Source organism: Cherax quadricarinatus, chromosome 31 (assembly GCF_038502225.1).
Source record: "Cherax quadricarinatus isolate ZL_2023a chromosome 31, ASM3850222v1, whole genome shotgun sequence".
In the NCBI taxonomy this organism is placed as follows: Eukaryota; Metazoa; Arthropoda; class Malacostraca; order Decapoda; family Parastacidae; genus Cherax; species Cherax quadricarinatus.
The window spans coordinates 37,606,931-37,627,526 of record NC_091322.1 but is presented as its reverse complement, the minus strand read 5'-3'; the positions used below and the strand labels follow the sequence as shown (position 1 = coordinate 37,627,526).

Below are 20,596 nucleotides of genomic sequence, written 5' to 3'. Positions count from 1 at the left end.
GACATCACAGGAGAAGCAGCGAGGATGACACACAGTGCTAAAGCGAAGATATTTATTCATGGAAGATTTCAACCACAGAGAAATAGACTGGGAGAACTGAGACCCACATAGGAGACCTGAAACGTGAAGGGGTAAGTTAACATAAGCAGTTAGAGGGGAAAATTTATGTGTCAGCATGTTAGGGATACGACAAGAGAAGAGATAAACCAGCAAGACTAGACTAAGTATTTACTGCAAGTACATCTCACAAAGATGAAATGGAATATGAGTGCCAATCCCTCTCCTTCCCGGGCGCTGGCACCCATAAAGTACTGAACTTTGAGTACAGTGTGAAACTGAACGTAGAGGGAAGAACGGCAGGTGGAGGATGCGAGAAGCCAGGCTTTAGAAGAGGGAACACCAAGGGGACGAGAATATCCCTGAATACAATGCAGCGGGAAAGGGAACTAGAAGGAAAGTGAGAGGATAAGATGTTGGGGTACCCAGCTGTATATTAGAGGAAGAGGAGAATTTCATACCCAGAGGAAAGAACAAGAGTAAACGCAAGAAGGGTCCTGGGTACAGCCGGAGATGCTGAGGCTAAGAGAAGCAAGTTACTGTGACTGTATGAAGCCAGACATACCACGTAATTCTGCTTTTTTTTCTTCTTCTTCATCATTTTCTTCTTCTTCTTCTTCTACGTCTTCTTCTTCTTCTTCTTCTTCTTCTTATTATTATTATTATTATTATTATTATTATTATTATAATCGCCATCATTATTATTTTACTGTTATTATTTAATCATTATATTCATTATAATTATTATTATTATTATTATTATTATTATTATTATTATTATTATTATTATTATTATTATTATTATCATTATCATCATCTTCATCATTATTTAGCATTAATTTCTTATAATTTGACATTCCTTCTCAGATCCTACACTCTTAGACATGATACTACACTCTGAAACATGATCCAACACTCTGAGACATGATACTACACTCTGAAACATGATCCAACACTCTGAGACATGATACTACACTCTGAGACATGATCCAACACTCTGAGACATGATCCAACACTCTGAGACATGATACAACACTCTGAGGCATGATACAACACTCTGAGACATAATCCAACACTCCGAGACATGATACAACACTCTGAGACATAATCCAACACTCTGAGACATGATCCAACACTCTGAGACATGATCCAACACTCTGAGACATGATACAACACTCTGAGACATAATCCAACACTCTGAGACATGATACAACACTCTGAGACATAATCCAACACTCTGAGACATGATCCAACACTCTGAGACATGATACAACACTCTGAGACAATAAGGTTTTCTTGACGAGTCCCCTAAATTCCTTTCCAATTAAGAGCGTCTTGCGTTGTCTTACAAGAATACAACTTCGCTTTAAGCAAAAGAAAGATGGAAGGTCGGGAAGAATGGAGGGAGGGAAGGAGGAAGGAAGAAAGATGGAGGGAGGGAAGGAGGAAGGGAGAGAGATGGGGCGAGGGAAGGAGGAAGGGAGAGAGATGGAGGGAGGGAAGGAGGAAGGGAGAGAGATGGAGGGAGGGAAGGAGGAAGGGAGAGAGATGGAGGGAGGGAAGGAGGAAGGGAGAGAGATGGAGGGAGGGAAGGAAGAAGGGAGAGAGATGGAGGAAGGGAGGGAAGGAGGAAGGGAGAGGGATGGAGGGAGGGAGGGAAGGAGGGTTGAAGCAAAGGAATCAATTAAGGACAGAGGGAAGAACTAAGAAAAATAGAAAAACGATGTATTTCGGAGATAGATAGGGTTGAGGTATATATTATTTTTTAGAGGTATTCTACACATGTATGCTGTAAGAATGCTTGGGTGTGGTTTGTTGTGATTATGATACTGTTGCGATGTGACAGGCTTATATGCTCAGGTGAAGCTAGGAGAATGAGTGACAGGGTAATGTATACTGACGAGAGACAGTGGGTGGTTGCCCAAATGAGGGGGAAGAGGGGGGGGTGAGGAGTGTTGAAGTGACTGACTTTGCACCTTGGTCAATGGTCCAAGTCGGAACGAAACGTCGTCGTAAGCTTCTCTCTTTTATGTGCGGGTTATTTGTGTATAGTGTTTCTTGTATACACCTTTGTTTTGTACAATGACCTTTGTGCAGTGAATAGGTTGTGATAGGGTAGTTTATTTACGTGTTCGCATTAGGTTACAGAAGCCTGTGCTGTGATACTGAATTTTGTTGATAGCAGTAATTCAGTAATTGGCCAGTGTGTTTGGCGGAGGTGTGTGTAGCTCCGGCGGATACAGATACTTCTGTATGATTTAACCCCAGGATAGGGGTAGTTATTAGGAATGTGTTTTTCTCGTTACATTAATATATATATGTGATATCTTCTTTACTTAACTCTACACGAGTACCGTTGTTTTGGTCCGCTGCACGTCACACTTAAGTTGAAGTGAGACATGACAATGTTAAGTGTTTTTCATATATATATATATATATATATATGTCTATATATATATTTATATATATATATATATATGTATATATATATATATATATATGTATATATATATGTATATATATATATATATATATATATATATGTATATATATATATATATATATATGTATATATATATATATATATATATATATATATATATATATATATACATATATATATATATATATATATATATATATATATATATATATATATATATATATATATATATATATATATATATATATATATATATATTTATATACTGACAGGTTGCTTGAGTTGTGTGTAGTGTGCTTGTCGTTTTTCTGTGTCGGGTTTCTTCTCCTGTGTACAACTACGCGTGTGTGTGATATTTTCTTTATGTACTTATTGTTCTCAGTATGTCTATTATATATATATATATGTATATATGTATTATGTTTGTACAAGATATGCTCTCAATAAAAAAAAAATCGGAGATAGATACATACATACATACATACATACATACATACATACATACATACATACATACATACGGACATACATACATACATACATACATACATACATACATACATACATACATACGGACATACATACATACATACATACATACATACATACATACATACATACGGACATACATACATACATACATGCATACATACATACATACATACATACATACATATATACATACATACATACATACATACATACATACATACATACATACATACATACATACATACATACATACATACGGACATACATACATACGGACATACATACATACATACATACATACATACATACGGACATACATACATACATACATACATACATACATACATACATACGGACATACATACATACATACATACATGCATACATACATACATACATACATACATGCATACATACATACATACATACATATATACATACATACATACATACTATTGCGACCCCTGAATGGGTCACAATGTATATTATATATATTACCTGTTCATATAATTTAATATTGCTTATATTTGCGATATTAGCTAAATTGTAAATATATTGCTTTATATTATTATTTGATTTAGTTATATTATTAGGTAGGATGTAACATTTATATATATTATTCAGTGCTCATAGTTCGAGTGTTAAGTAGCTGACAGCATTGTCTAACTACTGTAATTATCGCTCTGCTCGTTTCTCTGCCGGCTTCTCTGTAGTTGCTGGGCAGCAGCAGTCACGTGGTCAGGGTGGGGTGATCACACCTCACCTGGGTGAGAGACGGCCTGGCCTGTGCTCGCTCTTTTTCTGTTTGACATTGCTTCCAACAAGACGTGCCTCTCCAGCTCTCCCTTGATGGCCCTTGTTGGAAGATCGTCTCTGTCGCTTTCTTGTTGTTGGTTCTGTGTAACTCTGTTCACAGAACATAGTCTAGACTTAGTGATTTTCGACGTTGTACTGAGGTTGTGTGTCACATAGACACTCTGAGAAACTCAGGTCCTGAGCTGTAGCTTCTGACCTAATTTGTACTGGTATCTGTGTACTGTCACAGTCGAGGATTTTCTAATGCTGAACTTAGATTCAGTAGTATGAGAGTTTTGCGACTTTTGTGGAGGATCTGCAGATGGTCCTTACCTAGTGTTGTTATATTATCTCCTTGTTCCTGATTCTGTGTCGCTGTTTCTTGTTATATTGCTGTTCGGCTTATCAGTCTTTTTATTGTTCAAGCAAGCTGTTCTGATTGCCAGGTTGGTCAAGAAGTTATTTTATGCGAGGACTTTTAGTCAGTCACTGGTTAAGTCTAGTCGAGTCTTGAGACATAGCGAACTACTTAGAGCACTTACACACACACACACACACATACACACACACACACACACACACATACACAAACTTACTTGTATATATTTGTATTATGTTATCAAATACTAACAATGTACCAGACGGTACTTAACAGCCATAAAGATGTGATATGTGCCTTCAGCACAATACTACTGTACACCAGAGAAGTGTAGAAACTTGTATCCTGTATTATTTCAATTGATTAATTTACTTTAATATTTTACGCCTAGACAACTTTATTGTTATTAATAAATTTATTAAATTATAATTTCTTTAGTTAGTAGCCTACCAGTTGTAATCCTGAAGCACTATTGAATCTTACTAAATTCTAATGGATAATTGGACAAGGATACTGACTACTTGTTACAAAACCCAGTAACAGGCTGGATGCTAGAAGGGCAGTCCTTTCTAGTATTCACTGGAGATCTCTATCATTATTAGATATCGCGTTTTTTGTAACACATTCATACATACATATATACATATATACATACATACATAGACAGATAGACAGAGAGGAAGAGATTAGATATAGAGAGAGACAAAGAGAGAGACAGACCGACAGACAGACAGACAGACAGACAGGCAGGCAGTCAGAGGTAATAAGTCAAATGGCGATGGGGGGTGGAGGTAGGAACATAAAATAAATAATGGGAATAGTGAGAGTAGTGAAGAGGTTGAGATGTACCGAGAGGAAAGTGAGAGAAAATGGAGAGGATACACAGAAGGGATTGAGGGATTAGAAAGAGGGGAGAAGCGGCAGAAGAGGGGATAGTGTGATGAGGCAGGACAAAGGTGAAAGCCAGGTGGTAGAAGAAGAAAACAGGAAAAAGAAAAAGAAGACAAAGAAGAACATAAGAAAGGAGGAACACTGCAGCAGGCCTATTGGCCCATACTAGGCAGGTCCTTTACAATCCATCCCACTAACAAAACATTTGCCCAACCCAATTTACAATGCTACTCAAGAAATAAGTTTTGATGATTCTATTTACTCATTATGCAAGTCTCACTCAAATCCAACCCCTCTCACTCATATATTTATCAGACCTACATTTGAAATTACCCAACGTTTTAGTTTCAATAACCCTACTAGCTTAAGCAAGAATTGAGGATGGTGAAGATGGAGATTCGGCGACTGACCGAGGAAAACAAGAAGATTCGTAGTAGTCCTCCTGTTTTGAGTCCTCAGGTCAAGAAAGGAAACTGGTCAGTGGCTGGACAGCAGGGAACGAAGTTGACGATCAAGAAGACGAATGGAAAGGTAGAAACGATGAAGAAGAAAGAGACTGCCGTGGAAACTGTTGTGGAAACATCTAATACATTCTCAGTGCTACCCGACGAATGTGAGTCGACTACTGGGAACGTCACGACGAATGACACCAAGGAAGGTAAAAATATTGTTGTTGTTGGGGATAGCCAAGTTAGGTATATGGATAGGGCGTTCTGCTTGAAGGACAGGAGTAGGAGACAGAGGGTTTGCTTTCCTAGGGATGGGATGGAGGATATTGTTAGCCATCTGGATGACATCATGAGAGGTAATGGGAGCAATCCTATTATCTGTCTCAGTGCTGGAGGCAACGATGTTGGCAGACGTAGGAGTGAAGACCTGATTAGCAGGTATAGGTCAGCAATAGAAATAATTAGGAGGAAGGGTGGGAACCCTGTCATATGTGGTATTTTGCCAAGGAGAGGAGTTGGAAATGAATGGTTGTCCAGGGCAGTTGGTGTCAATTGCTGGCTGGACAAATACTGTAAGGAAAATGCGGTAACATTCATTGACAACTGGGACCTCTTCTATGGCAGAAATGACATGTATGCCAGGGATGGGGTTCACTTATCTAGGTCTGGGGTGGGAGCACTGGCAACTGCAGTGGAGGGAGCTGTTAGGACTTTAAACTAGGAATAGTTAGTGGTATGGGTTTTGGCAGGAAAACAGTGAAGTCCCAGTGTAGTAATATTATGAGTTCTAGGGGAAGTAGAAATAAGCAGAACGAGGTAGATATTGAAAAGTCAGTGACATTGGGTGATAAGGACAGTAATAGGTTTAGTAGAAAAACAGAAATGAGCAGAAAGGGTAAAGAGAAAGGAGACTCAATGTTTATTATGCTAATAGCCGTAGTGCTAGGAATAAGATGGACGAGTTGAGATTAGTTGCTAGTGCAGGTAACATTGATGTATTTGCCTTACCTGAGACGTGGTTTAATTCAAAAAGTCGGGACATGCCTGCGGAATGTCACATTCAGGGTTTTAAATTGTTCCCAGTAGATAGAGGTATCGGGAAGGGAGGTGGGGTGGCATTGTATGTCCGAGATCGCTTGAACTATTGCATAAAAACGGGTATTAAGTCTGAAGTAACACATACAGAGTCTGTTTGGATAGAATTTTCAGAGGGGCATGAAAAACTGATTTAGGAGTGATATACCGTCCCCCAAACTTAGATAGGGACCAAGGGAGACTACTATGGGAGGAAATTGTTAAGGCCACAAGGCACGATAATGTAGTAATTCTAGGAGACTTTAACTTTAGTCATATTGATTAGAATTTCTTGACTGGGAATTTAGAATCATACGACTTCTTAGAAGTAGTTCAGGATTGTTTTTTGAAGCAGTTTGTGACAGAACCTACAAGGGGAAATAACCTGCTTGACTTAGTTATGGCAAACAATGAATCCCTTGTTAATAATTTAGAAATTTCAGAGGAACTGGGTGCTAGCGACCACAAATCAATTACATTTAGCATTGAATGGAAGTACGATAGTAGCGATAACTCAGTAACAGTCCCAGATTTTCGCTTAGCAGATTACGATGTGCTTAGAGAACACTTATCATCTGTTGACTGGGGTAACGAAGAGATCTATCAATATGACAGTTTTCTGAACACTATACATGCTGTTCAAAGAACGTTTATCCCGTATAAAGAATTTAGATCAAATAGAAATGACCCAAAATGGATGAATAATAGGAGCAAATATCTACTAGGGCATAAGAATGGAATTTATAGGCGTATCATAAGAGGCGAGGGTCATCTTATGAATCAGTATATTGACATTAAGAGGGACATTAAAAAGGGGGTAAAAAAAGCTAAAAGGGACTATGAAATTAAAGTTGCTAGGGATTCGAAAACTAACCCAAAAAGTTTTTTCCGGGTCTATAGAACAAAAGTTAGAGATAAGATAGGTCCCCTTAAAAATAACTATGGGCATCTTACTGACAAAGAGAATGAAATGTGCTCGATTTTAAATAATTATTTTCTCTCGGTTTTTACACAGGAAGACACTAACAATATTCCAGTAACTAATTTTTATAGTGGGCTAGAAGAAGTTAAATTATGTAACATCACAGTCTCTAGTGAAATGGTTGTGAAGCAGATAGACAGACTGAAGCAAAATAAGTCGCCGGGTCCTGATGAGGTTTTTTCAAGGGTTCTTAAGGAATGCAAAATGGAACTCTGTGAACCATTAACTAATATTTTTAATTTATCTCTTCAAACAGGTGTAGTGTCTGATATGTGGAAGATGGCTAATGTAATTCCTATTTTTAAAACAGGGGACAAGTCGTTACCGTCAAATTACCGCCCAATAAGCCTGACCTCAATTGTAGGCAAATTACTAGAGTCAATTATAGCTGAGATTATAAGAAGCCATCTCGATAAGCATAGCTTGATTAATGATACTCAGCATGGATTCACAAGAGGCCGGTCTTGTCTAACTAATTTATTAACTTTCTTCAGTAAAGCTTTTGAGACTGTTGACCACGATAAAGAGTTTGATATTATTTACTTAGATTTTAGTAAGGCTTTTGATAGAGTTCCGCACCAAAGACTGTTAAAGAAAGTGACAGCTCATGGCACTGGGGGAAAAGTGCTCTCATGGATCGAGTCATGGCTCACAGACAGGAAGCAGAGAGTGTCCATAAATGGGGTTAAATCCGAGTGGGGATCTGTAACAAGTGGCGTTCCACAGGGATCAGTCTTGGGCCCGTTGTTGTTTATAATATATATCAATGACCTTGATGAGGGAATTACTAGTGATATGAGCAAATTCGCCGATGACACAAAGATAGGTAGGATAATTGATTCAAACGTAGACGTTAGGGAACTTCAGGAGGATATAAACAAACTATATTCTTGGTCAGAAAAGTGGCAGATGCAGTTCAGTGTAGATAAATGCAAGGTTCTGAAGCTCGGGAGTGTCCATAACCCTAGCACTTATAAGTTAAATGATGTAGAGCTTAGCCATACAGATTGCGAAAAGGACTTGGGGGTTATGGTGAGCAGCAACCTTAAACCAAGTCAGCAATGCCTAAGCGTACGTAATAAGGCAAATAGATTACTGGGATTTATATCAAGAAGTGTAAGCAACAGAAGTCCAGAGGTCATACTGCAGCTTTATACATCATTAGTAAGGCCTCACCTAGATTATGCAGCTCAATTCTGGTCTCCATATTACAGAATGGACATAAATTCGTTAGAAAACATTCAGCGTAGGATGACTAAATTAATACATAGCATTAGAAATCTTCCTTATGAAGAAAGATTGAAGACTCTTAAGTTACATTCACTTGTTAGACGAAGAATGAGGGGAGACCTGATCGAAGTGTATAAGTGGAAGATAGGTATTAATAAAGGGGATATTAATAAGGTCTTGAGGATATCTCTCCAAGAGAGAACCCGCAGTAATGGATTTAAATTAGATAAGTTTAGATTTAGAAAGGACACAGGAAAGTATTGGTTTGGAAATAGGGTAGTTGATGAGTGTAACAGTCTACCTAGTTGGGTTATTGAGGCTGGGACTTTGGGTAGTTTCAAATTTAGGATGTTTTGTTAGTGGGATGAATTGTAAAGGACCTGCCTAGTATGGGCCAACAGGCCTGCTGCAGTGTTCCTCCTTTCTTATGTTCTTATGTGGACTGTTCCACTCATCAACTACCCTATTTCCAAACCAATACTTTCCTATATCCTTTCTAAATCTAAACTTATCTAATTTGAATCCATTACTGCGGGTTCTTTCTTGGAGTGATATTCTCAAAACCTTATTTATATCCCCTTTGTTAATACCCATCTTCCACTTATACACTTCGATCATGTCTCCCCTCATTCTTCGTCTTACAAGTGAATGTAGTTTAAGAGTCTTCAATTGTTCTTCGTACGGAAGATTTCTAATGCTATGTATTAATTTGGTCATTCTACGCTGGATATTTTCTAGCGAATTTATATCCATTCTGTAATATGGAGACCAGAAGTGAGCTGCGTAATCTAGGTGAGGCCTTAATAATGATGTTTAAATAAAGCTCTAAAATAACCGCTGGACTTCTGTTGCTTACACTTCTGGATATAAATCCCAGTAATCTAATTGCTTTGTTACGTACGCTTAGGCATTGCTGTCTTGGTTTAAGGTTGCTGCTTACGATAACCCCCAAATCCTTTTCGCAATCTGTATAGCTAAGTTCTACATTATTTAACTGATAAGTACCAGGGTTATGGACACTCCCGAGCTTCAGAACCTTGCATTTATCTACACTGAACTGCATCTGCCACTTTTCTGACCAAGAACTGAATTTGTCTAAATCCTCCTGAAGTTCCGTAACATCTAAGTATGAATCAATTATCCTACCTATCTTTGTGTCATCGGCGAATTTGCTCATATCACTAGTAATTCCCTCATCAAGGTCATTGATATATATTATAAATAACAACGGGCCCAAGACTGATCCCTGTGGAACGCCACTTGTTATAAAATCCCCACTCGGATTTAGCCCCCATTTAAGCATACTCTCTGCTTCCTATTGGTGAGCCATGACTCGATCCATGACAGCACTTTTTCCCCAGTGCCATGAGCTGCCACTTTCTTGAACAGTCTCTGGTGTGGAACTCTATCAAAAGCCTTACTAAAATCTAAATAAACAATATCGAATTCTTTATCATGATCAACGGCCTCAAAAGCTTGACTGAAGAAGGTTAATAAATTAGTTAGGCAGGAACGGCCCCTCGTGAATCCATGCTGAGTATCATTAATCAAGCTGTGCTTATCCAGATGGCTTCTTATATTATCAGCTATAATTGACTCTAGTAATTTGCCTACAATTGAGGTCAGGCTTATTGGGCGGTAATTTGACGGTAACGACTTGTCCCCTGTTTTAAAAATAGGAATTACATTAGCCATCTTCCACATATCAGACACTACACCTGTTTGAAGAGAAATATTAAAAATATTAGTCACTGGTTCACAAAGTTCCATTTTACACTCTTTAAGAACCCTTGAGAAAAGTTCATCAGGACCCGGGGATTTATTTTGCTTTAACCGGTCTATCTGTTTGATAACCATTTCGGTAGTGACTGTGATATTGCATAATTTATCATCTTCAGGCCCATTATAAAAATTAATTACTGGGATGTTGTTAGTGTCTTCCTGAGTGAAAACCGAGAAAAAATAATTATTAAGAATAGAGCACATTTCATTCTCCTTGTCAGTGAGATGCCCATAGTTATTTTTAAGGGGACCTATCTTATCTCTAACTTTTGTTCTATATACCTGGAAAAAACTTTTTGGGTTAGTTTTCGAATCCCTAGCAACTTTAATTTCATAGTCCCGTTTAGCTTTTCTTACCCCCTTTTTAACGTCCCTCTTAATGTCAATATACTGATTCATAAGATGACCCTCACCTCTTTTGATACGCCTATAAATTCCTTTTTTCTGTCCTAAAAGATATCTGAGCCTATTATTCATCCATTTGGCGTCATTTCTATTGTCCTTTGGGCAGCATGTATTGTGTTAAGAAAGCTGCTAAGTGACCTTGATACCTCAAAGGCGATGGGTCCAGACAACATCTCCCCGTGGGTCCTTAGAGAGGGAGCAGAGAAGCTGTGCGTGCCACTAACTACTATCTTCAATACATCTCTTGAAACTGGGCAACTACCTGAGGTATGAAGACGGCAAATGTAGTCCCCATTTTTAAGAAAGGAGACAGAAACGAGGCACTAAACTACAGACCAGTGTCTCTGACGTTTATAGCATGCAAAGTCATGAAGAAAATTATCAGGAGGAGAGTTGTGGAGCACCTGGAAAGGAACAAGATTGTAAACGACAACCAGCACGGATTCATGGAAGGAAAATCCTGGAGTTCTATGACAAAGTAACAGAAACAAGACACGAGAGAGAATGGTGGGTTGATTGCATTTTCTTGGACAGCAGGAAGGCCTTTGACACAGTTCCTCACAGGTGATTAGTGCAGAAGCTGGAGATCCAAGCGTGTATAACAGGAAGGGCACTGCAATGGATCGGAAATTACCTGACAGGGAGGCAACAACGAGTCATGGTACGCGATGAGGTATCACAGTGGGCGCCTGTAACGAGCGGGGTCCCACAGGGGTCAATCCTAGGACCAGTGCTATTTTTTATATATGTGAATCACATGATGGAAGGGACAGACTCTGAAGTGTACCTGTTCGCAGATAATGTGAAGTTAATGAGAGGAATTAAATCAGATGAGGATCAGGCAGGACAAAGAAACCTGGACAGGCTGGACACGTGGTCCAGCAACTGGCTTCTCGAATTCAACTCTGCCAAATGCAGAGTCATGAAAATTGGGGAAGGGCAAAGAAGACCGCAGACAGACTATAGGCTAGGTGGAAAAAGACTGCAAATCTCACTTAAGGAGAAAGATCCTGGGGTGACCATAACACCAAGCACGTCTCCGGAGGCACACATCAACCAGATAACTGCTGCAGCATATGGGCGCCTAGCAAACTTGAGAATAGCGTTCCGATACCTTAGTAAGGAATCGTTCAAGACATTGTACACTGTGTATGTCAGGCCCATACTGGACTATGCAGCACCAGTTTGGAACCCACACCTGGTCAAGCACGTCAAGAAATTAGAGAAAGTACAAAGGTTTGCAACAAGGCTAGTTCCGGAGCTCTGGGGAATGTCCTACGAAGAAAGGTTGAGGGAAATCGGACTGACGACACTGGAGGACAGGAGGGTCAGGGGAGACATGATAACGACATACAAAATACTGCGTGGAATAGATAAGATGGACAGAGACAGGAAGTTCCAGAGATGGGACACAGAAACAAGGGGTCACAATTTGAAGTTGAAGACTCAGACGAGTCACAGGGATGTTAATAAGTATTTCTTCAGTCATAGAGTCGTCAGGAAGTGGAATAACCTAGCAAGTGATGTAGTGGAGGCAGGAACCATACGTAGCTTTAAGACGAGGTATGGCAAAGCTCATGAAGCAGAGAGAGAGGACCTAGTAGCGATCAGTGAAGAGGTGGGGCCAGGAGCTGAGTCTCGACCCCTGCAACCACAATTAGGTGAGTATACACACACACATATACACACACACATACACACACACATACACACACACACACACCATCACACACACATACACACACACACACACACACACACACATACATACATACGTGTATATATATATATATATATATATATATATATATATATATATATATATATATATATATATATATATATATATATATATATATATATGTATAGAAATCCTTCTTCTGTACATATTACTAAATGTAAAAGGAGAAACTTTCTTTTTGTCTTATGGGCCACCACTGCCTTGGTGGGATACGGCCGGTGTGTTGAAAGATATATATATATATATATATATATATATATATATATATATATATATATATATATATATATATATATATATATATATATATATATATATATATATATTATATAGGGAGGTACCACCTCTAGAACTGTCCTGGGGACCCTCATCCTCAGAGAAAAGAATAAACTTGCTTCAGGGAAAACTCAAGGTTCTTCCTGAATATTTTCTCCTACCACCTCCTATATTCTATATTCTATATAGACTTTATTTAAAGACAAAATATATTGACAAAAATGCATTAGGGAGTAAAACAACATTGATAACTCAGAGTTACATCTCGAATACTTCGTCCAGCTCCCCTGCGGTGGGCCGCGTGCCCAGAATGCTGCAGGCATTTTCCCTCTGGATCGTAACACTGAGTCCCTGAATGAGGAAGCAGGCCGCCCTGTGGTCCTTGGTTTCCATGATGAGTTTTTCACCCAGCTCTTTGAGGAACTTCAGAGCGCACTTGCCCCATGCTCCAAGGGTCTCCAACCTTTCTGGGATGAAGTTATAGCAAGGGGGAAGGTCTTCATATATGCGAGTCTTCTGGGTCTCCCTGTGGCTGGCAGCTGCACCCTCTTCAGCTACAGAATATGGCAAGTGGGTGTCTGCCAATGAGGCGGCACAGGTGTAGTCCCAGGCAATTTGCTTTCCATCCTTCCAGGGTAGCATAGTGACTCCATCAGGACGCTTTTGACTTCCGTCGGACCTCTGCACTTGGGGTTCCAGTTGAGCTGGGCAACGGGCTGTGAAGAGGCTTCTCTTTATGATGTCGCTAACCTTCTCATATCTGGCATACTTCCCTTCTGATGTGTGACACACAAGATCATAAAGTCCGAACTGATCAGCCGTAGCGCTGACGCAAATACACCTATGTTCGGTGAGGATGGGGGCGGCTAGGCGAAGAATAACACCGATTCGAATGGCCTGTGGGTCGAGTCGAGTGCCCAGGGAGGAACTGGGAACAGCTAGAAGGAAATCTCCTGAGTGAGGTGCCTTCACCGCTAGGAGACCAGCTTTATCCTTTCCTGAAACGTTAGTGAGCGATTATATATATATATATATATATATATATATATATATATATATATATATATATATATATATATATATATATATATATATATATATATATATATACATTTACATAATTACGCATTTACGTAATAACATATTTAGATATTTACGTATTTCTAAATTTAATAATTTTCATATTTACAAACGTAATAATTTACATATTAACGAACATAATCACTTACATATTTAAAAAAGTAATCATTTACATGTTTACAAATGTAATCATTTACATATTTATAAATGTAATCAGTTACATATTTACATATGTAGTCATTTACATATTTGCAAACGTAATAATTTACATATTTACATATTTATATGCAAATGATTACATTTATAAATATGTAAATAATTACACATGTAAATATGCAATTGATTACAGTTGCGTATTTACATGTGTAATTATTTACATATCTATAAATGTAATCATTTGCATATTTACAAATGCATTCATTTACATATTTACAAAAGTAATCACTTACAGATTTGCATGTGTAATCATTTACATATTTACAAAAGTAATCACTTACAGATTTGCATGTGTAATCATTTACATATTTACAAATGTACTTATTTAATGACTTACAAATGTAATTATTTACATATATATAAAAGTAATAATTTACATATTTGCATGTGTAATCATTAGCATATTTACACGTGTAATCATTAGCATATTTAAACGTGTAATCATTAGCATATTTACATGTGTAATCATTTGCATATTTACATGTGTAATCATTTGCATATTTACATGTGTAATCATTTATATATTTACATGTGTAATCATTTACATATTTACATGTGTAATCATTTATATATTTACATGTGTAATCATTTGCATATTTACATGTGTAATCATTTAAATATTTACATGTGTAATCATTTACATATTTACATGTGTAATCATTTGCATATTTACACGTGTAATCATTTACATATTTACATGTGTAATCATTTACATATTTACATGTGTAATCATTTACATATTTACATGTGTAATCATTTACATATTTACATGTGTAATCATTTACATATTTACATGTGTAATCATTTACATATTTACGTGTGTAATCATTTACATATTTACATGTGTAATCATTTACATATTTACGTGTGTAATCATTTACATATTAACAAATGTATTTACATGTGACTGCTATGTGGGTGACTTGCGTAAGATCAAATATATTGTAACCGGAAACAAATATTTTTTCCTATACTTGTATTTTCGTATGTATTTACAATCGTGTATTTTCGTGCTTATTTACAATGGTGTATTTCAGTGCCTATTAACAAGTGTGTATTTTCGTGCTTATTTACAATGGTGTATTTCAGTGCCTATTAACAAGTGTGTATTTTCGTGCGTATTTACAATGGTGTATTTCAGTGCCTATTAACAAGTGTGTATTTTCGTGCGTATTTACAATGGTGTATTTCAGTGCCTATTAACAAGTGTGTATTTTCGTGCGTATTTACAATGGTGTATTTCAGTGCCTATTAACAAGTGTGTATTTTCGTGCGTATTTACAATGGTGTATTTCAGTGCCTATTAACAAGTGTGTATTTTCGTGCTTATTTACAATGGTGTATTTCAGTGCCTATTAACAAGTGTGTATTTTCGTGCTTATTTACAATGGTGTATTTCAGTGCCTATTAACAAGTGTGTATTTTCGTGCTTATTTACAATGGTGTATTTCAGTGCCTATTAACAAGTGTGTATTTTCGTGCTTATTTACAATGGTGTATTTCAGTGCCTATTAACAAGTGTGTATTTTCGTGCGTATTTACAATGGTGTATTTCAGTGCATTTTAACAAGTGTGTATTTTCGTGCTTATTTACAATGGTGTATTTCAGTGCCTATTAACAAGTGTGTATTTTCGTGCGTATTTACAATGGTGTACTTCAGTGCGTATTAACAAGTGTGTATTTTCGTGCTTATTTACAATCGTGTATTTCAGTGTGTATTTAAAATCGTGCATTTTCGTGCGCATTTATAATCGTGTATTTTCGTGCGTATTTACAATAGAGTATTTTCGTGCGTATTTACAATCGTGTATTTTCTTGCGTATTTACAATCGTGTATTTTCTTGCGTATTTACAATCGTGTATTTTCTTGCGTATTTCCAATCGTGTATTTTCGTAAGTATTTACAATCGTGTAATTTTCGTGTGTATCTACAATCGTGTATTTTCGTGCGTATTTACAATCGAGTATTTTCGTGCGTATTTACAATCGTGTATTTTCTTGCGTATTTACAATCGTGTATTTTCTTGCGTATTTACAATCGTGTATTTTCTTGCGTATTTACAATCGTGTATTTTCTTGCGTATTTACAATCGAGTATTTTCTTGCGTATTTACAATCGTGTATTTTCTTGCGTATTTACAATCGAGTATTTTCTTGCGTATTTACAATCGTGTATTTTCTTGCGTATTTACAATCGAGTATTTTCTTGCGTATTTACAATCGTGTATTTTCTTGCGTATTTACAATCGAGTATTTTCTTGCGTATTTACAATCGAGTATTTTCTTGCGTATTTACAATCGTGTATTTTCTTGCGTATTTACAATCGTGTATTTTCTTGCGTATTTACAATCGAGTATTTTCTTGTGTATTTACAATCGTGTATTTTCTTGCGTATTTACAATCGTGTATTTTCTTGCGTATTTACAATCGTGTATTTTCTTGCGTATTTACAATCGAGTATTTTCTTGCGTATTTACAATCGTGTATTTTCTTGCGTATTTACAATCGTGTATTTTCTTGCGTATTTACAATCGTGTATTTCCGTGCGTATTTACAATCGTGTATTTTCTTGCGTATTTACAATCGTGTATTTTACTGGCACTCATTTACCTTTTTTTAGATACAATTTTTTGATTAAAGTGGTAAACTTGTGTTAATATAGAGAGCCAATGGAATTCTCCCTTCAGTCCCCTATATCCTGCTGACAGGTTGGGGAAGGGGAAGAGGAGGATGAGCAGGGGGAAAGAGAGGGGAGGGACGAGAGAGAGGAGAGAGAGAGAGAGAGAGAGAGAGGGGAAGGCACAGAGGGAGGGTGGTGGTGGTGACCTACTGACCTTTAGCTGACCTGCAGGACACAGTTGCTCGCTGATGACCCAGCTCATACACCCGCCTCATCCATACACACCTGCCAGTAAAAACACATCGTTGTATTAACAGGAACTCTAAACAATACGGCATTGTGTGTGTGTGTGTGTGTGTGTGTGTGTGTGTGTGTGTGTGTGTGTGTGTGTGTGTCTGTGTGTGTAGGTGTGTGTGTGTGTGTGTGTGTGTGTGTGTGTGTGTGTGTGTGTGTGTGTGTGTGTGTGTGTGTACTCACCTAGTTGTACTCACCTAGTTGAGGTTGCGGGGGTCGAGTCCGAGCTCCTGGCCCCGCCTCTTCACTGATCGCTACTAGGTCACTCTCCCTGAGCCGTGAGCTTTATCATACCTCTGCTTAAAGCTATGTATGGATCCTGCCTCCACTACATCGCTTCCCAAACTATTCCACTTACTGACTACTCTGTGGCTGAAGAAATACTTCCTAACATCCCTGTGATTCATCTGTGTCTTCAGCTTCCAACTGTGTCACCTTGTTACTGTGTCCAATCTCTGGAACATCCTGTCTTTGTCCACCTTGTCAATTCCTCTCAGTATTTTGTATGTCGTTATCATGTCCCCCCTATCTCTCCTGTCCTCCAGTGTCGTCAGGTTGATTTCCCTTAACCTCTCCTCGTAGGACATACCTCTTAGCTCTGGGACTAGTCTTGTTGTGTGTGTGTGTGTGTGTGTGTGTGTGTGTGTGTGTGTGTGTGTGTGTGTGTGTGTGTGTGTGTGGGACACCAATTAACACCGTCACAAAAATGAGTGTATCATTCAGAGTTTGTATGAAGAGTTGAGAGACAGCATATTGATGTGTTGTTGTTGTTGAGGTTTTTTATTATTCATTTAGTAAGGCAAGAGCAGTTTGTTGTTTTCTTGTACCTGAGTGATGCTGGCAGTGGTGGAACACCAGTGGTGGAACACCAGTGGTGGAACACCAGTGGTGGAACACCAGTGGTGGAACACCAGTGGTGGAACACCAGTGGTGGAACACCAGTGGTGGAACACCAGTGGTGTAACACCAGTGGTGGAACACCAGTGGTGAAACACCAGTGGTGAAACACCTGTGGTGAAACACCAGTGGTGGAACACCAGTGGTGAAACACCAGTGGTGAAACACCAGTGGTGAAACACCAGTGGTGGAACACCAGTGGTGAAACACCAGTGGTGGAACACCAGTGGTGAAACACCAGTGGTGAAACACCAGTGGTGGAACACCAGTGGTGGAACACCAGTGGTGGAACACCAGTGGTGGAACACCAGTGGTGAAACACCAGTGGTGGAACACCAGTGGTGAAACAACAGTGGTGAAACACCAGTGGTGAAACACCAGTGGTGGAACACCAGTGGTGAAACACCAGTGGTGAAACACCAGTGGTGGAACACCAGTGGTGAAACACCAGTGGTGAAACACCAGTGGTGAAACACCAGTGGTGAAACACCAGTGGTGGAACACCAGTGGTGAAACACCAGTGGTGGAACACCAGTGGTGGAAAACCAGTGGTGGAACACCAGTGGTGAAACACCAGTGGTGAAACACCAGTGGTGGAACACCAGTGGTGAAACACCAGTGGTGAAACACCAGTGGTGGAACACCAGTGGTGGAACACCAGTGGTGAAACACCAGTGGTGGAACACCAGTGGTGAAACACCAGTGGTGAAACACCAGTGGTGGAACACCAGTGGTGAAACACCAGTGGTGGAACACCAGTGGTGGAACACCAGTGGTGGAACACCAGTGGTGAAACACCAGTGGTGAAACACCAGTGGTGAAACACCAGTGGTGGAACACCAGTGGTGAAACACCAGTGGTGGAACACCAGTGGTGGAACACCAGTGGTGGAACACCAGTGGTGGAACACCAGTAGTGAAACACCAGTGGTGGAACACCAGTGGTGGAACACCAGTGGTGGAACACCAGTGGTGAAACACCTGTGGTGGAACACCAGTGGTGAAACACCAGTGGTGAAACACCAGTGGTGAAACACCAGTGGTGGAACACCAGTGGTGGAACACCAGTGGTGGAACACCAGTGGTGGAACACCAGTGGTGGAACACCAGTGGTGAAACACCAGTGGTGGAACACCAGTGGTGGAACACCAGTGGTGGAACACCAGTGGTGGAACACCAGTGGTGGAACACCAGTGGTGGAACACCAGTGGTGAAACACCAGTGGTGAAACACCAAACACCAGTGGTGGAACACCAGTGGTGGAACACCAGTGGTGGAACACCAGTGGTGAAACACCAGTGGTGGAACACCAGTGGTGGAACACCAGTGGTGGAACACCAGTGGTGAAACACCAGTGGTGGAACACCAGTGGTGAAACACCAGTGGTGGAACACCAGTGGTGAAACACCAGTGGTGAAACACCAGTGGTGGAACACCAGTGGTGAAACACCAGTGGTGGAACACCAGTGGTGGAACACCAGTGGTGGAACACCAGTGGTGGAACACCAGTGGTGGAACACCAGTGGTGAAACACCAGTGGTGAAACACCAGTGGTGGAACACCAGTGGTGAAACACCAGTGGTGGAACACCAGTGGTGAAACACCAGTGGTGGAACACCAGTGGTGGAACACCAGTGGTGAAACACCAGTGGTGAAACACCAGTAGTGGAACACCAGTGGTGAAACACCAGTGGTGGAACACCAGTGGTGGAACACCAGTGGTGAAACACCAGTGGTGGAACACCAGTGGTGGAACACCAGTGGTGAAACACCAGTGGTGGAACACCAGTGGTGAAACACCAGTGGTGGAACACCAGTGGTGGAACACCAGTGGTGAAACACCAGTGGTGGAACACCAGTGGTGGAACACCAGTGGTGAAACACCAGTGGTGGAACACCAGTGGTGAAACACCAGTGGTGAAACACCAGTGGTGAAACACCAGTGGTGGAACACCAGTGGTGAAACACCAGTGGTGGAACACCAGTGGTGAAACACCAGTGGTGGAACACCAGTGGTGAAACACCAGTGGTGAAACACCAGTGGTGAAACACCAGTGGTGGAACACCAGTGGTGAAACACCAGTGGTGAAACACCAGTGGTGGAACACCAGTGGTGAAACACCAGTGGTGAAACACCAGTGGTGAAACACCAGTGGTGAAACACCAGTGGTGAAACACCAGTGGTGAAACACCAGTGGTGGAACACCAGTGGTGAAACACGAGTGGTGGATCACCAGTGGTGAAACACCAGTGGTGAAACACCAGTGGTGGAACACCAGTGATGGAACACCATTGGTGAAACACCAGTGGTGAAACACCAGTGGTGAAACACCAGTGGTGAAACACCAGTAGTGAAACACCAGTGGTGGAACACCAGTGGTGAAACACCAGTGGTGAAACATCAATGGTGAAACACCAGTGGTGAAACACCAGTGGTGAAACACCAGTGGTGAAACACCAGTGGTGGAACACCAGTGGTGAAACACCAGTGG

The 20,596-nt window shown here is 39.8% G+C and overlaps 1 protein-coding gene across 2 annotated transcripts in view; it reads right to left on the bottom strand.

The window, feature by feature from the left end:
• Positions 1–20,596, bottom strand: part of LOC128699015 (cubilin) — a 421,279-nt gene that overhangs the window by 240,163 nt on the left and 160,520 nt on the right. The window contains exon 2 of one of the 2 annotated variants that reach the window (XM_070090389.1): positions 17,129–17,199. The exons of the other annotated variant lie outside the window; for it this stretch is intronic. Coding sequence (XP_069946490.1) covers positions 17,129–17,189 — 61 coding nt within the window. The 5' untranslated portion in view covers positions 17,190–17,199. The remainder of the gene's footprint in view (positions 1–17,128; positions 17,200–20,596) is intronic. 2 annotated transcript variants of the gene reach the window in all.